Raw genomic sequence first — 25,118 nt, forward strand, 5'->3', positions numbered from 1 at the left:
TATCCCAGGACAAATTAGCTAGCAACTGCACGCTAGCTAGCTAAATTGCCATAAATGTTTAATGCTTTTCGACCTGTCCCCAAATTAATATAATTGGTTGTGTCGTGATCACGTTTAGCGTGGGGGGACAAAATCAATTTGCGCACGGCCGGTTTGGGTATGTTGTAACAGGAGAAATTAGGGTTGTGCCTTGCTCAAGGGCAAATCAACAGATGTTTCACCTAGTCAGCTCGGGGATTCGAACCAGCAACTTTTCAGGTATTGGCCCAACACTCTTACCCGCTAGGCTACCTGCCGATTCATTTATGTCAGTGTGGTTAATTTAGATCATGGTGGAAAGACATTTCACACTCTTCAAAAACTCAAAAGAAATCTTGTTATTATGTGATCACTACCAAAAGTGATCCAGTTATTTCCCACAGGTTTATATTCAATATAAAACAAGTCAAAACTCCAAAAAGGAGCTGTGCAGGATCAAAATTGACCAATTAATTCCTGGAACAGAGCATTGTGTGTTGTTGAAACTCCCCTTCTCTGTCTTCTTTCTCTCTATCCCTCTCTTTCTGTGTTCGTCCATGTCTCTGTCCAGGCCAGCTGTGCAGATGAGAAAGAGCAGTGGTTGCAGCTCCTACAGGACGGGAGTGTAAGCCAGGATCAGGCTGACTCTCTATATGACTCAAAGCCCGCTGGAGCCCTCAGGTAATAAATGTTTATGATGATCACTAGATCCCTTGGTTTGGATCTACAAAACAGTATGTATCAAGCTCCTCAGAGTAGGAGCGCTGATCTAGGATCAGCTCTCCCCTGTCCATTTAATCTTATTAATTGTGATCTAAAAGGCTAAACTGATCCTAAATCAACACTCCTATTCTGAGACACTTGATACATACGGACCCAGAACTATGTTTTTAAATGCCTATATAGGGCTACTTGGTTCAAGTTTTTTTTCCTCTACCATCAGTGGTTTGAAGGAGCAAAGGTTCCCAACCTCAAACATGTACATAGATGACCCCTTTCACCAGCACAGTGGAAGCGGCCGCTCACAACCCATCTACTCCAACACGGCCATACTGGAGCACATGGTACGGCCCATTCTCGGGGTGGGGGGGGTGATATGTTGTATAGGTTTTTTTTTTTTAAATGATGTTCTGACTTAACTCCTTTGCCACTGTTCTCTTCACCTGGGTTCTGTGAGATTGGGATTCAAACCAATGCAGGTTAATGAACTTTTAAAGGTGCTTTATGCTTGAATCTTGATTTTATGAATGCGATCTCCACAAATGTCTGGGAAATTGCCTTTAGAAGTCTATTGTAGTGCACAGTTCGTTATTCTTTGTTGGTTTTTAATTCCAGCCTAATACATTGTGTGTCCAGGGTCAAGAGAGAATTTGTACCTTCAGACTTGAATAAGGACACAGTCAGGTGATGGTCATAGGCGTACATTTCTGTTTGTAGTAAACTGTACAGTTGACAACAGTCAAAAGAAGCCAGTGTGATTTTGATGGACCTACTGTTAGCTGTTGATATTTCAACGGATTTCCTTTGTTTTGCTCTCATCAGTTCCAGAATTCCCATAACATCGCCAGGGGAGACTCAGTGTCATCGAAGGATTCAGTCAACTACAGCAACACTGATATCTTTAACAATCACAGTAAGTCGGATTCAATGTTCACCCCTTCAGGTGTTCCTCTGTAGGAGACACCACAGACATACCAAATCAAAGTTTATTTGTCACGTGCGCCGAATACAACAGGTGTTGACCTTACAGTGAAATGCTTACTTACAGGCTCTAACCAATAGTGCAAAAAAGGTATTAGGTGAACAATAGGTAAGTAAAGAAATAAAACAACAGTAAAAAGACAGGCTATATACAGTAGCGAGGCTATAAAAGTAGCGAGGCTACACACAGACACCGGTTAGTCAGGCTGATTGAGGTAGTATGTACATGTAGATATGGTTAAAGTGACTATGCATATATGATAAACAGAGAGTAGCAGCAGCGTAAAAAGAGGGGTTGGGGGGGGGGGGGACACACACACAATGCAAATAGTCCGGGTAGCCATTTGATTACCTGTTCAGGAGTCTTATGGCTTGGGGGTTAAAAACTGTTGAGAGGCCTTTTTGTCCTAGACTTGGCACTCCGGTACCGCCTGCTATGCGATAACAGAGAGAACAGTCTATGACTGGGTGGCTGGGGTCTTTGACAATTTTAGGGCCTTCCTCTTACACCGCCTGGTGTAGAGGTCCTGGATGGCAGGCTGCTTAGCCCCAGTGATGCACTGGGCCGCACGCACTACCCTCTGCAGTGCCCCGCGGTCAGAGGCCAAGCAACTGCCGTACCAGGCAGTGATGCAACCAGTCAGGATGCTCTTGATGTTGCATTTGGCCATTTGGACATATCCTGCAATTTATCAGGCACTAGACCAGGGATAGGCAACTTTGATGGGGCTGGGGGCCACACAAAAAACTGAACTCATCATGAAGAGCCGCAGTAGCTGGCCACTAAACTAATTTAGCAATCTAAAAAATGTTTGCTGACATGGGCTAATTGACTGATTATCAGTGACTGGCATAACAAGAGAAAAACTGATGATACACAACCAAATTTTGAAATTGCACCTTGTGTATTCTACTATTCTAACTTGCAACAGTAAGTTGAGACCTCGCCTGAGGGCCTTCAAAAGGGGGGCGGGCCGCCAGTTTCCCATCCCTGCACTAGACTATAGTCAAATCAAATAAGCATTTATTGGTCACGTGTAACAGTATAGCTTCCGTCCCTCTCCTCGCCCCAAACCAGGGACCCTCTGCACACATCAACCACAGTCACTCACGAAGCATCGTTACCCATCGCGCCACAAAAGCCGCGGCCCTTGCAGAGCAAGGGGAACAACTACTTCTAGGTCTCAGAGCGAGTGACGTCACCGATTGAAACACTATTAGCGCGCACCACCGCTAACTAGCTAGCCATTTCACATCGGCCACACTCACTCCCCTTTTGACCTTCTCCTTTTCCGCAGCAACCAGTGATCTGGGTCAACAGCATCAATGTAACAGTTTAACTTTAGTCCGTCCCCTCGCAAACCAGGGACCCTCTGCACACATCAACAACAGTCACCCCCGAAGCATCGTTACCCATCACTCCACAAAGGCCACGGCCCTTGCAGAGCAAGGGAAACGACTACTTCTAGGTCTCAGAGCGAGTGACGTCACCGATTGAAACATTATTAGCCGCTAACTAGCTAGCCATTTCACATCCGACACTCATCCCCCTTTCGACCTCCTCCTTTTCCGCAGCAACCAGTGATCCGGGTCAACAGCATCAATGTAACAGTATAACTTTAGTCCGTCCCCTCGCCCCGACCCGGGCGCGAACCAGGGACCCTCTGCACACATCAACAACAGTCACCCACAAAGCATCATTACCCATCGCTCCACAAAAGCCGCGGCCCTTGAACCACTACTTCAAGGTCTCAGAGCAAGTGACGTCACCAATTGAAAGGCTATTAGCGCGCACCACCGCTAACTAGCTAGCCATTTCACATCCGTTACACGCACACAGTTCAGCAGATGTTATAGCGGATGCAGTGAAATTCTTAGCTCCTAACAATGTAGTAAAAGTACACAAATAATAAAATATAAATAAAAAAACACAACAAGAAATGTCAGAACGAATCCAATTGGAGGGGTGATGCAAAACAGCTCCAGGCGTTCCATGCTTTTCTTAACTCCTGTTCTGAACATTTGAGATTTACTATGCAATCTGATACACGTCAAATCAGTTTTCTTGATCTTCTGATCTTGTGTGAAAATAATGTTCTATACACTGATCTTTACAGGAAACCTACTGATCGTAACAGTTTGTTGAGGGCTGACAGTTGTCACCCACTTCCCTTGAAAAATAGTTTGCCCTACAGCCAATTCTGTCGAATCAAAAGAATTTGCAAAAAACAATCAGATTTCGACAGAAATATGGCTGAGACGCAAAGAAAGTTCAAGGAGAGGGGGTACAAAAATGATCAGATTAATATTGCCATTGAGAAAATTCAAAACAAAACGAGACATGACCTTTTTCAAGGACAGTCTCGCAAAAATACGCATTCTTGCATTCTAACTACCCGCTATTCAAAGCGCTCTGAACAAATTAAGGGAATCGTTCACAAACATTGGCACATTCTAAAATCCGATGATAGTCTCGGTAATGTGTTTTCGGACCTTCCCTTGGTCGTATTTTCGCGGGGCAGAAATCTCAGAGACCAATTGGTACACTCTGATTTACCACCCCAAGATATTCCTGAACAACGTCTATTTGCGCCCCTACTGGATGGAAATTATAAGTGTAATGGCTGTGCTCAATGCAATGGCACTTATAAATGCAGGTCCTTCAAACACCCACAAACAGGGAAATCGATCCCAATCAAAGGTGTTATTACGTGCTCCACTAAGGCAGTTATTTATCTTATAACTTGTCCTTGTGGTAAAAATTATGTGGGTAAAACAAAGCGTGAATTAAAAGTACGTATCTCAGAGCATCGTAGCACCATTAGGTGCCAAAACTTGACCTACCCAGTTGCGGCCCACTTTTTGGAGGCAGGCCACTCGATTTCGTCTCTGCGTTATATTGGCATCGAACATGTCACCCTCCCTAGGAGAGGGGGTGACCTTGATAATTTATTGTTAAAACGAGAGGCTGCTTGGATCTTTAACTTAAAGACCCTTGCTCCCTTCGGTCTCAACGTGGACTTTGATCTGAAGCCATTCTTGTGATTGTTGTGATTGTTGTGACTTTGCCATTGTGGTTGTTTGTAGGCTTGTGTGGTCTTAAGTGAGTCTATGATCGTATGCTATCCATTTGTATTTATTGTATGCTGCTCTTTCTATGCCATTTTAATATTTGAGAAATTAACCAATGATATTAGGCCACTCTTGGCCATGATTACAGACACCTGTGTGTCTTGACACTATATATAAACGAGTCATCCCGCAGTGTCTGTGATTGTACCCTGATGAAGACAGCTTGCCTGTCGAAACGTTGGTAAATTAAATATTTTTGCATCTGAGCTCCTAGAGTGTGCGGCTCTCCTTTATTTTTAAGTTTTCTACTCCGCTAGCCAGCACCTCGCCTAAATAGGTGTGCGTTTCTTTTTCTTCTAGATAGAACGAATCCAATTAACAACCCAAATAGCACTGTAACAGAAATCCAAATGCAATCTATACGTATAAACACCGGATGAATTTAGACAAGATATGCTAAGAATGAAATGTACAGCAGTAGATATAGTAGATTGAGCTGTGTCCAGTAATAAATCATATTTGGTGTGTATAAACAGTAACTAAAATGCAATGCAGAAATATTACAATGAGCAATGTCGAGAATACAGTATTTGAGTAAAACATTTATACGTGTTAACCCTCGCAAGGCTGCTGGCACAGACGGCATCCCTAGCTGCGTCCTCAGAGCATGCGCAGACCAGCTGGCTGGTGTGTTAGGGACATATTCAATCAATCCCTATCCCAGTCTGCTGTTCCCACATGCTTCAAAAGGGCCACCATTGTTCCTGTTCCCAAGAAAGCTAAGGTAACTGAGCTAAACGACTATCGCCCCGTAGCACTCACTTCTGTCATCATGAAGTGCTTTGAGAGACTAGTCAAGGATCATATCACCTCCACCCTACCTGACACCCTAGACCCACTCCAATTTGCTTACCACCCCAATAGGTCCACAGACGATGCAATCGCAATCACACTGCACACTGCCCTAACCCATCTGGACAAGAGGAATATCTATGTAAGAATGCTGTTCATCGACTACAGCTCAGCATTTAACAACATAGTACCCTTCAAACTTGTCATTAAGCTCGAGACCCTGGGTCTCGACCCCACCCTGTGCAACTGGGTCCTGGACTTTCTGACAGGACGCCCCCAGGTGCTGAGGGTAGGAAACAACATCTCCACCCCTCTGATCCTCAACACTGGGGCCGCACAAGGGTGCGTTCTCAGCCCTCTCCTGTACTCCCTGTTCACCCATGACTGCGTGGCCATGCACGCCTCTAACTCAATCATCAAGTTTGCAGATGACACTACAGTAGTAGGCTTGATTACCAACAACGACGAGACGGCCTACAGGGAGGAGGTGAGGGCCCTCGGAGTGTGGTGTCAGGAAAATAACCTCACACTCAACGTCAACAAAACAAAGGAGATTATTGTGGACTTCAGGAAACAGCAGAGGGAGCACCCCCCTATCCACATCGATGGGACAGTAGTGGGGAAGGTGGAAAGTTTTAAGTTCCTCGGCGTACACATCACGGACAAACTTAAATGGTCCACCCACACAGACAGCGTGGTGAAGAATGCGCAACAGCGCCTCTTCAACATCAGGATGCTGAAGAAATTTGGCTTGTCACCAAAAACACTCACAAACTTTTACAGACGCACAATCGAGAGCATCCTGTCGGGCTGTATCACCGCCTGGTACGGCAACTGCTCCGCCCACAACCGTAAGGCTTTCCAGAGGGTACTGAGGTCTGCACAACACATCACCGGGGGCAAACTACCTGCCCTCCAGGACACCTACACCACCCGATGTCTCAGGAAGGCCAAAAATATCATCAAGGACAACAACCACCCGAGCCACTGCCTGTTCACCCCGCTATCATCCAAAAGGTGAGGTCAGTACAGGTGCATCAAAGCAGGGACCGAGAGACTGAAAAACAGCTTCTATCTCAAGGCCATCAGACTGTTAAACAGCCATCACTAACATTGAGTGGCTGCTGCCAACATACTGACTCAAATCTCTAGCCACTTAATAATAAAAAATTGGATGTAATAAATGTATCACTAGTCACTTTAAACAATGCCACTTTATATAATGTTTACATACCCTACATTACTCATCTCATATGTATATACTGTACTCTATACCATCTACTGCATCTTGCCTATGCCGTTCAGCCATCGCTCATCCATATATTTATATGTACATATTCTTATTCATTCCTTTACACCTGTGTGTATAAGGTAGTTGTTGTGAAATTTTTAGATTACTTGTTAGATATTACTGCATAGTCGGAACTAGAAGCACAAGCATTTTGCTACACTCGCATTAACATCTGCTAACCATGTGTATGTGACCAATAAAATTGAATTTGTTTCAATACACAGTACAAAACCCCATGTCAAAATGGATAGAATTGCAGGAAATTAGCTTCTGGACTAGAGTGAATGGTATCTGAATAGAAAATGTGTATAGCAGTAGTTATATAGGATGTTTGACTGGAATACAGTTTTTACATATAAAGTGGGTTAAACAGTATGCAAATATTATTCAAGTGAACCCGTGTTCAATGACTCTATGTACATAGGGCAGCAGTCTCTAACGTGCAAGGTAGAGTACTTGGTGGTAGCCGGCTACTAGCTAGTACCGAACACATATTGTATTCCACATTCCAAATGCAAAGAGACATGAGGGTTTGCCTAGATTTCACATCAATATGTACTTTAAGACCAATTTCTGTCCAATCTCTTTGCCACTCCATCTGTTATTCAGACCGGGAGCCAAATAGAGGATTAAAGATGTTTGTATGGAGTTTATTCCGCAAATCTGTGCAAAAATATGATTAGGGAAGAATATGTAACTTAGGATATTATTATCATTCTCCTGCATTAAAGTTTTTGACTTTTAAGTGAAACAATTCCACTACATCTGGCTTGCATTATAAAAGTGTCTACATAATGATATGTTATAACAGATTCTCTGAACAGAATTTTCCATCATCCCATAGTTTTATGTTGCAGTTGCGTGCTGTTGCATCAATGTAAAACACTACACAGACACAAACACATAGCGCTTTGTAATTATAGTGGTGGGATCACGGTTACTCTGGTCTCCCCTCCCCCCCCTGTTTTTGTTAAGTTTGAGCAGTTTAGTTAAAGAAGAAAAGTCTGGGACTACTTCATATAACACCCCCAGGCTATGGGTTATTGAAGTGCTGAGGCCTGAAGATATTGCCTGTTACCAGATCTGTTTGTGCTTTCAGGCCAAACATCACAAGGAGTTGACATGGTAGCACAAACAGATCTAGGACAAGGCTGCTGAAGATATGGGACATGTGAACACTGCTGAAATGAGTGTGCAGGCCAGGAGAGAATGTATGGCCACAGTTACTCCAGCTCTTACTCACTATTAAGAAGTGAGCTTGGATTCCTTCTTGGAGTTGTGGAGGGAAATGCTCCCATGTGCTCGGAGTTTGGAGAGTGCTGATGCGAAGCCGTCGTTTCTGGTGGTTTGGTCATGGCAGCAGGATCTAGCCTCATGGCAGAAGGTCCTTGTAAGGGCCTCTTAAAAACACATGAAAACACATGATATCATGTTTTCCTCTCAACAAAACTGCCATCATTCGAGTCTTAGAGACAAAGTTGAGTTCCATATTAAAATTTGGTGCTCGAACTAACTTCATTCATTGTTAGTAAAAAAAAAATATATATATAGTCTTTAACGTAGGTATTTAATGCAGATTTGTGACAGTGACTGCTCTGTAACAGGTAGGAAATCGTGTGAGGTGGAGCGGGGCGTTCAGAAACTGGACTTGACTGGGAAGAGAAGGGTACAGCTGAGAGCTGGGTCAGAGATGAACCTCATCACTGCAGGGAAGACCGCCAAATGTACCTCCTTCAGACAGTCTCTGGCCTTCTGTACAGAACGGGCACAGGTAACACAACTCTACACTGCCACCCACAACCCTGTTATGCCATCCAGAGGTCTTATCCCTGAAAATATCCAGGGCCCATATTCATAAAGTGTCTCAGAGTAGAAGTGCTGATCTAGGATCTGGTCCCACATTTTCACCTGTCCATGTTATCTTATTCATTATGGTCTAAAATGGAACAAAATGATCTGAGATCAGCACTCCTTCTCTGAGAAGCTTTGTGGCACAATGCTGCCACTTGCTGTTCAGAATGCTCAACACAACACTAGTGTGTTAAACTGAAAATACAAAAGGCTTCATAATGTGACATGGTATCCAAACAGAATTTGTCTAATTATTAAGGTGACTCGTTAATAAATCAGGGGGAAAACTTAAAGGAAATGTTTCATCTTCTCTCCAGTTGTATGTTGGACACATTTTCTCCCTTTATTTCATTCTTGTCTAACATAATGTCTGTGTAAAATGCCTTTCCCCCTCATTTGTACAGATGCCTGTGTGTTGAGAAGAAATTAGCATACAGTGCACATAAATAGGCTATCCCCCTCTTTAGATACAATGACCAGAGGGACAGTTCAAAGATGAGGCCTTTGCAATCATTAGCCTCAAATAAATCATTTTCCTACAGAGCTTGAAAGGGTGATCAAAGTTGGCTGACCAAAGTTGCTTGACACATTGTAAACAAATCCAACTCAACAATACCAATCTGCATATCAGAACTTGGTAAGCTCCAGGAAGAAGAAAAAGGAATCACCTGCTACTACTCTTCTTACCAGTACGTCATTGTATTGGAGTATGTGTTTTATATCCACTTGGCTGGGTCACTTTGATATTGTGGTGAAGTTGGCTACTGTGGCCCCCATGCTCCTGCCACCATGGGTCTTTTCTAAGGTCTGTGCTCATTTTATTGGCCTTGTCTCCACAGGGTGGGTTTTTCACCCCACTACTGCGAAGGACTGCCTCCGCTAAAAACTCACTGAAAAGAGCCCCTTCTGCCCTATTTATTGAGCATGGCAAGGTGTTTCAGAGAAAGAAGGTAAGTTTTGGCCTAAATGGTCTGATAATCTGATAAAAGGAATCTATTCTGAACATCACTCTGCCCCATTGAGATAATCATATCAAGACAATTAAATTAAGGAATAAGTAAGTATAATTGTTCAATTAAATGTACCATGTGTTCTTTTTTTCTCATTATTTTTGTAGGAGTGGGAGACAATGCCTTCTACTTAATACTATACTGGCTGTTTCGGTAACAATTATCTTGTATACATTTCCTATTTTCTACCAAACATTTTTGTCATCAGAAATGTCATCCATCTTGATGATAATACAATACACTATACTTTCTTCGCCAATGGCACCCCTTTCTCTATTTAGCCCATAAGGGTCTGGTGAAAAGTAGTGCACTAAATAGGGAATAGGGTGCCATTTGTGACATGCCCTTAGATAAACAGGCTTGTTTCTCCATTAAAACAGCGGCATTAATAAGAGATTCCTGTGAGGTTAATTCAATTGAAAACCTTGTAAAGCCTGACTCAGGAATTCAGGATTGTCTCTCAGTTTGAGGTGTAACACTTTCATTGTTTTTCTGTCTTTCATTTCTTAAAGAACAGTATGTATTGTCTAATTTGTCTATGTATGTATTGCAATTCATCAGACTTAACTTTGCACTGTTTTCATCACTAATTGAGTTACAATAAATACACAATGTTGAAGTCATGAAAAATACATTATATATGGATATGAATTGAAGTCATGTTCACCGTATACAGTTCTGTGGTATAATTTAAACATAGTTGCAGATATCTTTTTATAAAGTGTTTTTACCATTACATTTTTACTTAGTATCACTGAGATGTTTTACATTCCTGAAATATGTTGTGATACAGTGACATCTATTGTAATGTTCCCATGTTTTTATTAATAGAGACTTTGTGTATTAAATGTTAGGTTGGCCTACTATTTGCTGTAAACTGACAACTGTGGTAATCAAACAGTAATTAAAACATCTGTGTTTGCTCAATAAAGTGTTTCTGGGGGAAATGTTTTGGATAAATGTACACTGTGGAAGTGTAGTTGCTTGTTTCTCAGTGTTGAATGCAATCATGAAAAACAGTTAACAGTTAGTTGACTATCAGATGACTTCATATAGTAAACTAGTCATGAGAAAAATAAAAGTGTGTATAAACCATCTGTAAACACTGTATATTGTGGTTCTGCTTAACAGTGTGTTAAGGCCAGGTAAAAGAAAGTGTGATTTGTCTGGAAATCATCTTCTGAGGCTGGCAATATACCTTTGGGAGTACACATTCCCCCCTAGTCAAGGTGAGCCACTGACTGACAAGAACAACAACATGGGTCAGGACTCCCTAAAAACACGCCATTTCGATACAAGTGACCCTAAACATTTAACAGTTCTTCTAACCTGATATGAAAAAGTCATAGCTGTATGGAAGTGGAGTGTTATTAGGGAATCTCGGTCAGGTTAGATATATCAAAGATTTTTTAAATAACTAACCCAATATAGACTACAGCCTGTCGTTTCCAATGGGAGCAAATTAATCATAGAGGGCAGAACAAGCATAGAGGTGAGCAGAGTCATTCGCGAGATCCTGTTGGCGTTTTATAGTATGTATTTGCATATTTCCGTTAGGGAACGCCCACTCTGAAATTCCCTTGCACTCCTTCTAAACAATGCATAAATGTTTAAACTTTGGCAAAGGGTAAAGTCTAAAAAACTGTGTCCACAATGTTCGTAACATATTTTAGTTTTGGGAAGAGAACTGTACTGAGATCAAATGTATTATTGGAGAGAAAATGAGCAGAATGTCGGCCAGAAACCATCTCCTCCCACTGCCCGCCCCTGGGCTTCCTCTCATTATTATATTTGGTGGTGAGTGGAAACGCCAACCGGATGCCTCACATTTATACATCCGGTGAAACATCTGGCTAGTTGTTCTATCTGTGGCAATATCGTATTTGGAGCTAGCAAACGGAAAAATGTTTCCCATATTTTGTCAAACTTTTTATTAATTCGACGAAAATAATGGATATGTTCAGTAAACTGACACATCTCTTTCAACAGGCGTTGGAGACCGTAAGTAATGGTTGTTGACAAGCCCTTTTCGTACTCCACTTCCTGGATTTAGCTAGCTGGGTAGATACTGTATGATGCAAGCTAATTGGCTAGCAGCTAGCTAACTTTACTTATTTGACTTTGGCTCATATAAAGTTAGCCAACGGCTAAAAAAGTTAGTTAGCGGCTAGAAGTGAACTATTTACAGGCCTTACATTTAGTTAAATGATGCGCCAAATAACAAGTTGCAGCCTAATCCAACGCGTTAGCTAGCTAGCCAAGTAGTCAAAACTAGCTAACAAGATGGTGACAAGCGATCTAGATTAATTTATTTGGTGTAATATGCTTTTTGAATAATGCCAATGTTATTATGAAGTTGTGTAGATGTGTTAATCATTCGGACAAGTATCTAACGTTAGCTTGCTACCTTAAAACTACATATGCCATGGCGTCTGAAATGTTTGTTGATAAAGATTTCCAGCTATCCCATAGAGTTAGATAGGTGATTCATCTTTGTATCTCTGATATGATAGCGCCTGTGAAAGCAAGTATGCAATTTTCTTCTTCTCGATTGGCTGATGACCCGGTTGGACATGACTCCAACATGATCACCAGGAGAGATCAGCCAATGAAGTTGGAAGTCCCAACCAGTTAACTACATTCAAATAGTGGAACCCTCATTGGCTTTGGCCATGCTAATATAGATTTTTGGCCACTGGAGACCTCTAACATTCTCTATGGACTAGACTGACCTGACTCCATATTTGCTCAAGTGGAATTCCACAGACATATGATACCACATTCCATCAGTGGGCAACTTTCTTGTGGGATGGGGAGAGTGACAAGCTCATACAAGACAGGAGGAAGCGCAACTGATCAATGGAATATGTTTTATGCTGGATAGGACATAATTGTTTAGGCACATATTCTTTGAGCTGAATCATCTCATGTTTCCCTTATATTTTCTAGAGGGAGCCATCAGTAAATTTATTGGACTCTTTCGTGGACCACTGGAAAGGGATAACCAATTATTACATTGAAACTACAGGTAAGATTGAGACACTACTGAAATGTTGAAATTAAGAAAATGTTGAATACCCCAGATGTGCCACCAAGTGAACTTGGCCTGAGTTACATTGCGAACTAACTTGTCAGCAGTAGGTCTATTTCCTTTTAATACTGCTGTCATATTCGGCATGTGTTCATAATGGCCTATGTTGAGTGCATTCAACTGTGATGTTTTTCCAGTTCAAACGAGGCCTGTAAAGCAGACAGACATCCCATGGCGATTGAAGCAGATGCTGGATATCTTAGTTTACGAAGAGGGCCAACAGGGGCAGGAGGAGATGGGCCCTTGTATGGAGTACCTCCTACAGCACAAACTGCTGGAGACCCTCTGCACCCTAGGCAAAGCACAGGTACCACACACACAGCAGGTGAAATTATGTAATGTGTGGTAAGTTTTGATAACCCTCTCTTCGACACTGATCTCTTCGTCCTGCCAGTACCCCCCAGGAATGAACCAGCAGGTCCTGGTGTTCTTCTCCAAGATCCTGGTACAAATCCAAAAGCCAATGCTTCACATCCTCAATGTGTATAGGCCAGTCCAGGTAAGGAGTCATTCGATCTGGTTATTGTTCGTCACTATGTTGTTGTCTATGGCTGTTGGAAATTTGATATACAGTGCATTCGGGAACTATTCAGACTCCTTTTTCCACATTTTGTTACATTACAGCCTTATTCTAAAATTTATTTTTTTCCCCCTTCATCAATCTACAGACAATACCCCATAATGACTAAGCGAAAACAGTTTTTTAGCCATTTTTGGTTATGTATAAAAAATAAATACCTTATTTATATACAGTACCAGTCAAAAGTTTTTATTTATGTTTTCTACATTGTAGAATAATAGTGAAGACATCATGTAGTAACCAAAATAAATGTTAAACAAATCAAAATATATTTTATTTGAAATTCTTCAAAGTAGCCAGCTTTGAACTCTCTTGGCATTCGCTCAACCAGTTTCATGAGGTAGTCACCTGGAATGCATTCAATTAACAGGTGTGCCTTGTTAAAAGTTCATTTGTGGAATTTCTTTCCTTAAAGCGTTTGAGCCAATCAGTTGTGTTGTGACAAGGTAGGGGTGGTATACAGAAGATAAGACCAAGACCATATTATGGCAAGAATAGCTCAAATAAGCAAAGAGAAACAACAGTCCATCATTACTTTAAGACATAAAGGTCAGTCAATCCGGAAAATGTCAAGAACTTTGAAAGTTTCTTCAAGTGCAGTCGCAAAAAACATCAAGCGCTATGATGAAACTGGCTCTCATGAGGACCGCCACAGGAAAGGAAGACCCAGAGTTACCTCTGCCGCAGAGGATAAGTTCATTAGAGTTACCAGCCTCAGAAATTGCAGCCCAAATAAATGCTTCACAGAGTTCAAATAACAGACACATTTCAACATTAACTGCTCAAAGGAGACTGCATGAATCAGGCCTTAATTTAAAGACTCCAATAAGAAGAAGAGACTTGCTTGGGCCAAGAAACACAAGCAATGGACATTAGACCGGTGGAAATCTGTCCTTTGGTCTGATGAGTCCAAATTTGAGATTTTTGTTTCCAACCGCCGTGTCTTTGTGAGACGCAGAGTAGGTGAACGGATGAACTCCGCATATGTGGTTCCCACCGTGAAGCATGGAGGAGGTGGTGTGATGGGGTGCTTTGGTGGTGACACTGGCTGTGATTTATTTAGAATTCTGGGCACACTTAACCAGCATGGCTACCACAGCATTCTATGAAATACAATTATCTATCGTTGTCTCTTTACCAAGATAAAGTGATATTTTAAATGTGGTTTCCTTAACTGTAAAATTGTCCTCCCAAAATTCCTGACATTGCTCTCAACAGAAGCTGGTTCGTCTGTGTGGTCTTCTGGAATCGCAGACTGAGAAAGAGGAGGCTCAGTTTATGTTTGTTGTTTGCTCCAGGGTGAAACAAGATCCGTATGTTCTCAACTACATTTTAGAGGTACTTTAAAATTCGACCTTTTTGATTTGGTCGTGCATTTTCAAGCACTAAACATGTGTAGGCAATGGGCATACTGAATAGTAGTACTAATGGTAGAAGTTCTAAAATTAAAAGTAGTGGTAGTAGTACTTTATCACGTCATTAGTTTGACAGTAGTTGCCTAGATGTAGTTGATTTCATTGCATCATCCGAAGTAATGTCAACGTATGATTGATGTATTTTTTTTTTTTTTACACTGTTTTACTTGTCATGTAGATTAAAAAGGATAATCACTCCAAGAGGTCTATTTCTACCTCTGAGGATACAGAAAAAGGGAGAAGTGGAGAAACTGTGTCTTCCAATTACCCCACAGCTTCCAACCCTGCCTCCACCTCCAGTCCTCAACAGCACTCACCCACTGACTCTCCCTCCACTATTTTCCCAGCCAATGCAGGCCTCATCCATGTCTTGGTCCACTTGAGCAGAAGCCAGGTGTGTTCAGCAAGGACTATTTTACAAACCAATACATAATTCATGAATTTGAGGCTTGTAAATGAACATCAAGTTATCAATAATTTGCCACGTTTTTCTTTGTCTCCTTGTTCAGAAAAGCAGAGTTGCACTGAAAGCCTTTGAGAGCTTGCTGCTCCTTGTCAGCATACCAAAGGAAGATACTGCAGTGTGCCTAGCTGAAAGCACCCCACTGTGTCAGCTACTAGCTGAGAGCTTGTGTGAGCTCTTCAGCCAGCTCCCGGCTACGCTGGAACCTGCAGACATCCACAGTTTCCCCCAGACCCACTGGAAGTGAGTTTAGTGGCCCAGAGCATGCAGGAGCCCTTACTGGTGAACAATGTACTGAAAACTCAAAATAGTCATGATTCTACAAGCCTCTTGTTCAGTTCACCACGAGGGGCTTATTGGCTCTGTAATTTGAAACTTGTAAGTGTGCTTTAAACAATGTACATTTTGCATACAAATAAGATTATTTCTTGGTACATTTGAACAAGTTCTAGTTGTGATTGCAACCGGACTAAATTGTGAATGACTCGGAATGCATTGCTTGACTGCCGTGAGGGTGATAAGTTCATTATCGTTTGAACTGCAGCACCCCAAATGATTTATTCTTGAGTTTGTTGAGCAGATGGGCTGTTTGTTTTGGTTCTACAAAGCTGTGTCCATCATAATGTTCAATAATCAATTAATTGCATTAAATCTTGCACCATGTGATCAATTATCAGTTCTAAATGTGGTAATTCTTTTTTTAATTTTTATTTTACTGTTTGCAGCATTATCTATTTTACCTGCATTCATATAGGACAGACAGTTGTTGGTCAGAACACGTCTCCAGAGACACCAGAGGTGCGCATATTAATCATGCTGTAGAATTCATTACAGCCAACAGGTCAAACAAACTGCTAAAATAAACAAGTCACTCAGAAAAATGAATCGTTCGCGAACTGAAGAAAGGTGTGGGAGGGATGGAAGAGGAGCAGGGGCCGGTGTGACAGTCTGTGTGGCACGGAGAGAGAGAGAGGGAGAGTAGCCAAACCGACTCGCGCTAGTTAGATAAGCTATGGCAGCAACAAGTTTGTCTATCATACCATCTGGTCGTGCCTGCCTTGGCTGCTTCAAGGTCTATCCTTGCAGGCTATGTAGCAATGTTACATAGATCATTTGATTTAAAGATGTAGATATCGCTCCCCCCATTTCCTGGTTTTCAGTTTGACAAAACAAGGAAGTCGAGTGTAGAGAATCATTGTACCATCTAAACCGTTATGAAATATATTTTCCATAACCAAAAATATTGTATTTTCAGCTGTTTGAAGCAGTTGTACAAAACCAAAATGAAACGTAAGAACAGGAATCATGGAAATGGTGCATATAGAACAAATCTACCGCTTCTAAGACTTGCTTTCAATGAGAATGACAGATCTGCAACACACATGTTTGCATGAATTAGCATATAATACCCTGCAACAATAATTGTAACCCTTTCACCTGTTCAAGCTATCCCACCAATAAATCTATATTTTCACCACCTATTTCAACTATAACCAGTCACCACCATTACTACTACAAGTTATTTTAAAACCATACATACTTAAAAACAAGCTAACAAGCACACCGCATTTTCTTCAGGAAATGTACTTTTCAGTGATCACTGTTAGCCAGAAGAGTTTATTTATTAGATAGAACTACAGCTAGCTATCAGTAGGTCTACAGTCGTGGCCAAAGTTTTGAGAATGACACATATTAATTTCCACAAAGTTTACTGCTTCAGTGTCTTTAGATATTTTTGTCAGATGTTACTATGGAATACTGAAGTATAATTACAAGCATTTCATAAGTGTCAGGCTTTTATTGACAATTACATGAAGTTGATGCAAAGAGTCAATATTTGCAGTGTTCTTTTTCAAGACCTCTGCAATCCACCCTGGCATGCTGTCAATTAAATTCTGGGCCACATCCTGACTGATGGCAGCCCATTTGTGCACAATCAATGCTTGGAGTTTGTCAGAATTTGTGGGTTTTTGTTTGTCCACCCGCCTCTTGAGGATTGACCACAAGTTCTCAATGGGATTAAGGTCTGGGGAGATTCCTGGCCATGGACCCAAAATATCGATGTTTTGTTCCCCGAGCCACTTAGTTATCACTTTTGCCTTATGGCAAGGTGCTCCATCATGCTGGAAAAGGCATTGTTCGTCACCAAACTGTTCCTGGATGGTTGGGAGAAGTTGCTCTCAGAGGATGTGTTGGTACCATTCTTTATTCATGGCTGTGTTCTTAGGTGAAATTGTGAGTGAGCCCACTGGCATGACACAGGACTGACGGTAGCGCTCAACTTGTCTTCTCCGGACAAGCTTTTTTCCGGATGCCCCAAACAATCGGAAAGGGGATTCATCAGAGAAAATGACTTTACCCCAGTCCTCAGCAGTCCAATCCCTGTACCTTTTGCAGAATGTCAATCTGTCCCTGATGTTTTTCCTGGAGAGAAGTGGCTTCTTTGCTGCCCTTCTTAACACCAGGCCATCCTCAAAGTCTTTGCCTCACTGTGCTTGCAGATGCACTCACACCTGCCTGCTGCCATTCCTGAGCAAGCTCTGTACTGGTGGTGCTCCGATCCCGCAGCTGAATCAACTTTAGGAGACGGTACTGGCGCTTGCTGGACTTTCTTGGACGCCCTGAAGCCTTTTTCACAACAATTGAACAGCTCTCCTTGAAGTTCTTGATGATCCGATAAATGGTTGTTTTAGGTGCAATCTTACTGGCAACAATATCCTTGCCTGTGAAGCCCTTTTTGTACAAAACAATGATGACGGCACGTGTTTCCTTTTAGGTAATCATGGTTGACAGAGGAAGAACAATGATTCCAAGCACCACCCTCCTTTTGAAGCTTCCAGTCTGTTATTTGAACTCAATCAGCATGACAGAGTGATCTCCAGCCTTGTCCTCGTCAACACTCACACCTGTGTTAACGAGAGAATCACTGACATGATGTCAGCTGGTCCTTTTGTGGCGGGGCTGAAATGCAGTGGAAATGTTTTTTGGGGATCCAGTTCATTTGCATGGCAAAGAGGGACTTTGCAATTAATTGCAATTCATCTGATCACTCTTCATAACATTCTGGAGTATATGCAAATTGCCGTCATACAAACTGAGGCAGCAGACTTTGTGAAAATGTATATTTGTGTCGTTCTGAAAACTTATGGCCACGACTGTACATACAAACCTGTTCTTCAACTACCACAAGTACTTTTAAAGAGCTGTCATCATTAGAATCAACATCATTTCTCTCTCCAAATAATAGCCTACAACTTTAATCATTAAATTATCATTCAACTACAATCAAACTTAATTTACACTAAACGTTTTACAAAAGTAACTCGTGGATCTATTTATCTGAAACCCACATAATGCATGATTCAGTTGCTTTGCTTTCCTAAGTGTTGTCCACTTGATCCTGCCTTTTATTCCCATCTTTTGACAGATCACTTTGTCCTGTCTTGCAGTTTTCACATGCAACAACTGTGGTTTAGACATTTTTATGATCTAACTGCCCCACAATCCAAAGTAATAAGGTTGATTTATAGTCTATCAAAGTAATCAGACCAATTATTTTACCAAATTTGACTATGTAACTGCTTTGTTTTAAATAGTGAAGTAAAACTTTTAAACTTCCATTATCACAAAAATACTTAGAGCTAAAGCAAGCCCCACAACTTTACTTGTACAGGTTATAATCTTGTTTTCATTTGGTAATGGACCTGATGATGTTTTGTGCAGTGTTCCATTCTCTCAGAGCGGTATGCAGGAAAGCCAGTCGTTTCCTGGTAGTGAGCACATGGAGAGGTTTTTCGCTTGGCTGGACTTCCTTGACCATCTGATGAGGGAGGCACCAAAGGTAAAAAAAAAAAAAGCTGAAATACTTGACCATTTAATTGAGTTTCCACCAAGAGAGGATGTCGAGTGCAGTATATTTGCTGTTTTTGTAGAGCCTCGCTGTGAAATTGGCCAAAGAAATTCACAATTGCTGGCTTGTCGGTGTTCTACAGCATGAGCTGCTCCAAATGTAAGTGACCCCCACCTACATTTTCTCCAATGAGGTTTTGTACATATACAATGCATTCGGAAAGTATTCAGACCCTTTCACGTTTTCCACAAGTTTTTTTTGGTTTTATTTCTCAAATTATTATAAAAAAACAACATCAAATTGACATAACTATTGAGACCCTTTACTCAGTACTTTGTTCAATCTTGGTTTCATCAGACCAGAGAATCTTGTTTCTCATGGTCTGAGAGTCTTTAGGTGCCTTTTGGCAAACTCCGAGCGGGCTGTCATGTGCCTTTTACTGAAGTGTGGCTTCCGTCTGTCCACCCTACCATAAAGGCCTGATTGGTGGAGTGCTGCAGAGATGGTTGTCAGAGAAGTTTCTCACATCTCCAGAGGAAATCTGGAGCACTGTCATGAGTGACCATCGGGTTCTTGGTCAACTCCCTGACCAAGGCCCTTCTCCCCCGATTGCTCAGTTTAGTCGGGCGGCCAGCTCTAGGAAAAGTCTTGGTGGTTTCAAACTTATTCCATTTAAGAATGGAGGCCACTGTGGTTTTGGGGACCGTCAATGCGGCAGAATTTATTTTGTACCCTTCCACAGATCTGTGCCTTGACACAATCCTGTCTCAGAGCTCTACGGACAATTCCTTCGACCTCATGGCTTGGTTTTTGCTCTGACATGCACTGTCAACTGTGGGACCTTATATAGATAGGTGTGTGCCTTTTCAAAATCATGTCCAATCAATTGAATTTACCACAGGTGGACTCAATGAAGTTGTAGAAAAATCTCAGGGATGTTCAATGGAAACAGGATGCACCTGAGCTCAATTTCGAATCTCATAGCAAAGGGTCTGAATACTTATGTAAATAAGGTATTTCTGTTTTTTATTGTATGACGATTGATGGGGGAAATTATTTAATCCATTTTAGAATAAGGCTGTAACAAAATGTGGAAAAAGTCAATGGGTCTGAATACTTTCCGAATGCACTGTATCTGGGACATATGGACTATTATTAATCAGTGGTTTGTGTTTTAGGTCTGAGATGGGCGTGCTGGTGAACACGGCGCTGCTGTGCTGCTCGGTGCGTCACATCCAATCCCCTGCCATGGTGGAAGAGCTGGTCTCATTCCTCCTAGGCAGACACACACAGAGCGAGCAGCGCTTGGACACAGAGAGTCATGTGCTGCGTTATCAACTTATAGAGCACTGTGACCACATCTCCGATGAGGTAAGCCGAAGGTGCTGCTACTGTAGCCCTCAGTAAAGGCTGAACATGACTAAAGACGAGACAACTGGAGTTCACATCTCTCATGTTGCTACTATGAATATAGTTAAGCTATTTGTATTCCCTTATTCTTCTTTTGGCATACAACACTAAGGAAGTACCAGCGTTATTTCTGGTTACTGCTGGTGACATGTGCTGTACTTTCTCTCTGCCTCCTAGATCAGTATCACTACTCTGCTCCTGTTTGAAGAGCTCCTACAGAAGCCTCACAGGGACATTCTCTTCAACCTGGTCCTGAGGAACCTGGAGAACCGCTGCTACGTGACACGCAATCTGGGGGGAGGGGATGATTGCAGGCATTTCACTGACACCGATCCCGTGGAGGAGAACGAGTGAGTTAACTCATCCAGAGGTAGAGCTCCAATGGAGAGATTACCTCTCTGTAGGGGCTAATAAAAATCAAGGTTGTTGCGAGCCACTGACACACAGGGTGAATTGCATAGTTAATCATGACTATGACTAGTTCATGAGTATACAGTCAGCAATACCATTCAGGAATGGCTTCTACACTATCCATATCTTTTTGTGTTCCCCTTGTACCTGAACAGAGAACTAGAGGAGGACCCTTTCTTCACAGACATGTACGGCGAGGATGAATTCAACAGCTCAGAGCAGCTTCTGCATCGACCCCAGCTCATGAGAGAACATCGCTGCAGTGGACAAACTCAAGCATTGGACATTGTAAACAGGTGCCATTAACCACAGAATTAAATAGAACACTGATACAGTTCTCTCTATGCAGTTAATAATTAACCATCAGTAATAAAATTGAGTCTAGGCACAACATTCATCCCCTCATTCAAGTTATAAAGAAAACTGATCAGACATCTCTCATGAAGGAACTACTTTTTGTATTTTAGCATCTATAACTCGCTTTACAGTTTTTAAACTTTACACTGTCGTTTTGTTTTGCAGTTTTCTGTGTTTGGTCCCTCAAGAAGCAAAAACCTCTCAGCATGTCCAAGGTGCCCGATATGAAACTTATGTCCATGACGCTCATGAGCAGGTGAGCGGAGAACTTCAAGCAGTGAAAGTCATTGCCAAGAGTAGCATAAGTGCATAAATTGAGGTCTCAGATCTGACGCAAAACATCAGATTTGTTTTTATTTTACATCTAGTTTAAAGAGTGCACTGCATTCTTGCTCGATTGGGATTGGCCGGAGTCCCTCAAACCAACCGAGTTGTCTGTATCCAGTTCTGATTTCTTCGAAGGCCACTTCCTCAAAGTCCTGTTTGACAGAATAGGCCGGATCCTTGAGCAGGTAGCCTTCAAGGGATTTATTTTTGCATTTTGTTCATTGGTCCACTGTATATACAATCCCAAAATGTTTTGCATGTCTGCAATCATGCTCTCAAGATGGAGCACTTTCAGTACAACTGTGTTTTGTATATGGTACAATTATTGCATAGTCATCATAATACATTAGTGACCACCATGAGTGCTGTGTTTAGTCACAAACATCACTTCACTTGTGACGTGTGTGTGTCTCTCTCTTAGCCCTATGAGCTGAACCTCCAGGTGACATCGGTGTTGTCCAGGCTGGCCGTGTTCCCTCACCCCCACCTCCATGAGTACCTGCTGGACCCCTACATCATCCTGGCCCCTGGAGCCCGCTCCCTGTTCTCTGTGCTCATCAGGGTGGGTGACCTCTACACTCACCTCCTTCCTTGTCTTTTTTGAAGGTTTTACCGAGCTATAGTTTTCACAAATACATTCCTAATTATGTTTCTCCTGGTTTGACAGGTGATAGGCGAACTGATGCAGAGGATCGAGGTGATCCCAAACTTCACAGAGAAGCTTGTGCATGTCCGAAGGCAGCTGATGGGCCTGGATGGGGAGTCTGGGTAAGTGCCATAGAGAAACAAAGTGCATTAGGAAAGTATTCAGACCCCTTAACTTTTTCCACATTTTGTTACATTACAGCATTATTCTAAAATTAATTTAAATGTGTTGTTTTCCCTCATCCATCTACACACACTACCCATAATGACAAATCAAAAACGGGTTTAGACATTTTTTGCTAATTTATAAAAACTGATAACATTTTACGTAAGTATTCAGACCCTTTACTCAGTACTTTGTTGAAGCAGCGATTACAGCCTTGTGTCTTCTTAGGTATGACGCTACAAGCTTGGCACACCTGTATTTGGGGAGTTTCTCCCCTTTTTCAAGGTAGATCCTCAAGCTCTGTCAGGTTGGATCGGGAGCATCGCTACACAGTTATTTTCAGGTCTGTCCAGAGATGTTCAATCGGGTTCAAGTCCGGACTCTGGCTGTGCCACCCAAGGACATTCAGAGACTTGTCTCGAAGCTACTCCTGCATTGTCTATGCTGTGTGCTTAGGATCGTTGTCCTGTTGGAAGATGAACGTTCGCCCCCAGTCGGAGGTCCTGAGATCACTGGAGCAGGTTTTCATCAAGGATCTCTGTACTTTGCGCCGTTCATCTTTCCCTCTATCCTGACTAATCTCCCAGTCCCTGCTGCTGAAATACATCCACACAGCATGATGCTGCCACCGCCATGCTTCACCGTAGGGATGGTATTGGCCAGGTGATGAGCAGTGCCTGGTTTCTTCCAAACGTGACGCTTGGCATTCAGGCCGGATAATCTTGTTTCTCATCGTCAGAGTCCTTTAGGTGTCTTTTGGCGAACTCTAAGTGGGCTGCCATGTACCTTTTTACTAAGGCGTGGCTTCTGTCTGGCCACTCTACCATAAAAGCCTGATTGGTGGAGTGCGGCAGAGATGGTTGTCCTTCTGGAAGGTTCTCCCATCTCCACAGAGGAACTCTGACCTCTGTCAGAGTGACCATAGAGTTCTTGGTCACCTCCCTGACCAAGGCCCTTCTCCCAATTGCTCAGTTAGGCTGGGTGGGCCAGCTCTAGGAAGAGTCTTGGTGGTTCCAAACTTCTTCCATTTAAGAATGGAGGCCGCTGTGTTCTTGGGGACCTTCAATGCTGCAGGCATTTGTTTCTGGTACCCTTCCCCAGATCTGTACCTCGACATTATCCTGTCTCTGAGCACCTGAGCTCAATTGAGTCTCATAGCAAAGGGTCTGTATACTTATGTAAATAAGTTTTATTTTTAGTACATTTACAAAAATGTCTTAACCTGTTTTCGCTTCATCATTATGGGGTATTGTGTGTAGATTGAGGACCTATTTTTAAAAAAAAAATCTATTTTAGAATAAGGCTAATGTAACAATGTGGAAAAGGGGTCTGAATACACTGTGTATATATAAGTTTAAATAAATTGTGGTAAGTGATGTAGTGGTTAAAAGTTGATCACCATGCGCTCTGAATGAAGTTCCTTATTTTCAATGCAATATGTGCATAAACACTTGTGCAATATAAAAAAAGGTGTAAATGGCATTCATGTGCGTTGACCCTCCACTACACCAATTGGTAGTAATACAATACATGTGTTCTTCTTAATAACAAAAACCACCCTCCGGAGAAGCAGACTAAGGAAATGACAATGATTTTGTGTGGATCTTGCCTCCCCAGAGTGGATCACATGCTCCTGCTTAAGGGAGTGATCATCCTGGAGGAGTTTTGTAAGGAGCTGGCGGCCATTGCCTTTGTGAAACTTCCCGCCAACAACACAAACTTGCAGAACACTGACACCTTGTGAATCCTTGAACGGAACACTCAGTCAGAAGACGGATGACACCAGTCACAGCTGCTTACGCGTAAACTAAGCCATAGATGACAGGAGGTACAAGGACAATAGTTGTTCTCCAAAGATGAGGCATTGGTACTTGCGAGAATAGCAAATGTGTAAGATTCATCTCCATTTTTAAGTTTATTGTAAATGCTGAAATGTTTTGCTTCGAGTTTAGCTTATGTTACATGATGACTATGCAAACAATAATAACTATCTTAAGCAAATTATCACACCTGGAAGTAAATTATGCAGTTGGTCAAATCAATGTAAAAGGTTGCGTTCCATCTTGTCTTTGTAACAGTTGCGTATATAAGATTGCTGTAGGCTATGCTATCCCTGGTTCCTGAGAGGTATTCATAGTGCTTATGTAGGATCATGTTCTTGTTCATTATGGTCTAAAAGGCAAAACTGATCCTGGATCAGCACTTTTAATGAAGCTTGATATGATCTGGGCTGTGAGACTGGTTGGAACAACCTAAAACTGCATTATCCAGTTTAACTATTGATACTTTCTGTTTGCATGGCGATGAGTCCGTCCTGGAGGCAGAACTGAGCGGTTTCCGTTAGATGGGCCAGGTACAAAGTCTAAATAAATTTATACCAAAAAGCAAATGTTTTAATATAATGTTAGGTTTAAAATATTTGTACTTTGTGGCTGTGCCAGCTAGCAACCACTCTATGGAGTTGCTTCCAGAACAAGATTCATGACAAAAAACACTATGTGCTTGCCTTTTTTCACATTTTATTTCTGTGTTGAGGTGATGTCTTATGTGGACCAGGGTCACTATACACATCGGTCTTAATACATTGTTTTAAACATCAGTCTCTGTA

General features: G+C 42.0%; 2 protein-coding genes across 5 annotated transcripts in view; both read left to right on the forward strand.

Annotated features, from left to right (window-relative positions):
• Positions 1-10,759, forward strand: part of si:dkey-220o5.5 (actin filament-associated protein 1-like 2) — a 92,109-nt gene extending 81,350 nt beyond the window's left edge. For 2 of the 3 annotated variants that reach the window (XM_038989652.1, XM_038989661.1), the window contains exons 11-16: positions 590-699; positions 962-1,082; positions 1,561-1,651; positions 8,539-8,705; positions 9,625-9,735; positions 9,903-10,759. In XM_038989652.1, the coding sequence (XP_038845580.1) occupies positions 590-699; positions 962-1,082; positions 1,561-1,651; positions 8,539-8,705; positions 9,625-9,735; positions 9,903-9,929 (627 nt within the window). In that variant the 3' untranslated portion in view covers positions 9,930-10,759. Of the gene's footprint in view, positions 1-589; positions 700-961; positions 1,083-1,560; positions 1,652-8,538; positions 8,706-9,624; positions 9,736-9,902 lie in introns of those variants that run through there. The other variant, XM_038989670.1, reaches the window with a different exon arrangement.
• An 882-nt stretch (positions 10,760-11,641) lies between these two features.
• fam160b2 (family with sequence similarity 160 member B2) lies at positions 11,642-25,109 on the forward strand. 2 transcript variants are annotated; one of them, XM_038989682.1, is made up of 17 exons: positions 11,642-11,796; positions 12,745-12,823; positions 13,024-13,193; positions 13,281-13,385; positions 14,685-14,804; positions 15,060-15,275; positions 15,391-15,587; positions 19,068-19,185; positions 19,277-19,353; positions 20,373-20,565; positions 20,782-20,954; positions 21,171-21,311; positions 21,538-21,628; positions 21,741-21,884; positions 22,121-22,261; positions 22,367-22,467; positions 24,128-25,109. In XM_038989682.1, the coding sequence occupies exons 1-17, from the start codon at positions 11,746-11,748 to the stop codon at positions 24,252-24,254; spliced, it is 2,244 nt and encodes a 747-aa protein (XP_038845610.1). In that variant the 5' UTR covers positions 11,642-11,745; the 3' UTR covers positions 24,255-25,109. The 2 variants fall into 2 exon arrangements, with proteins under 2 accessions (XP_038845610.1, XP_038845618.1); XM_038989690.1 differs by lacking the exon at positions 14,685-14,804.
• Positions 25,110-25,118: the final 9 nt, after the last annotated feature.

The sequence above is a fragment of the Salvelinus namaycush genome, chromosome 1 (assembly GCF_016432855.1).
Source record: "Salvelinus namaycush isolate Seneca chromosome 1, SaNama_1.0, whole genome shotgun sequence".
NCBI classification, from domain to species: Eukaryota; Metazoa; Chordata; class Actinopteri; order Salmoniformes; family Salmonidae; genus Salvelinus; species Salvelinus namaycush.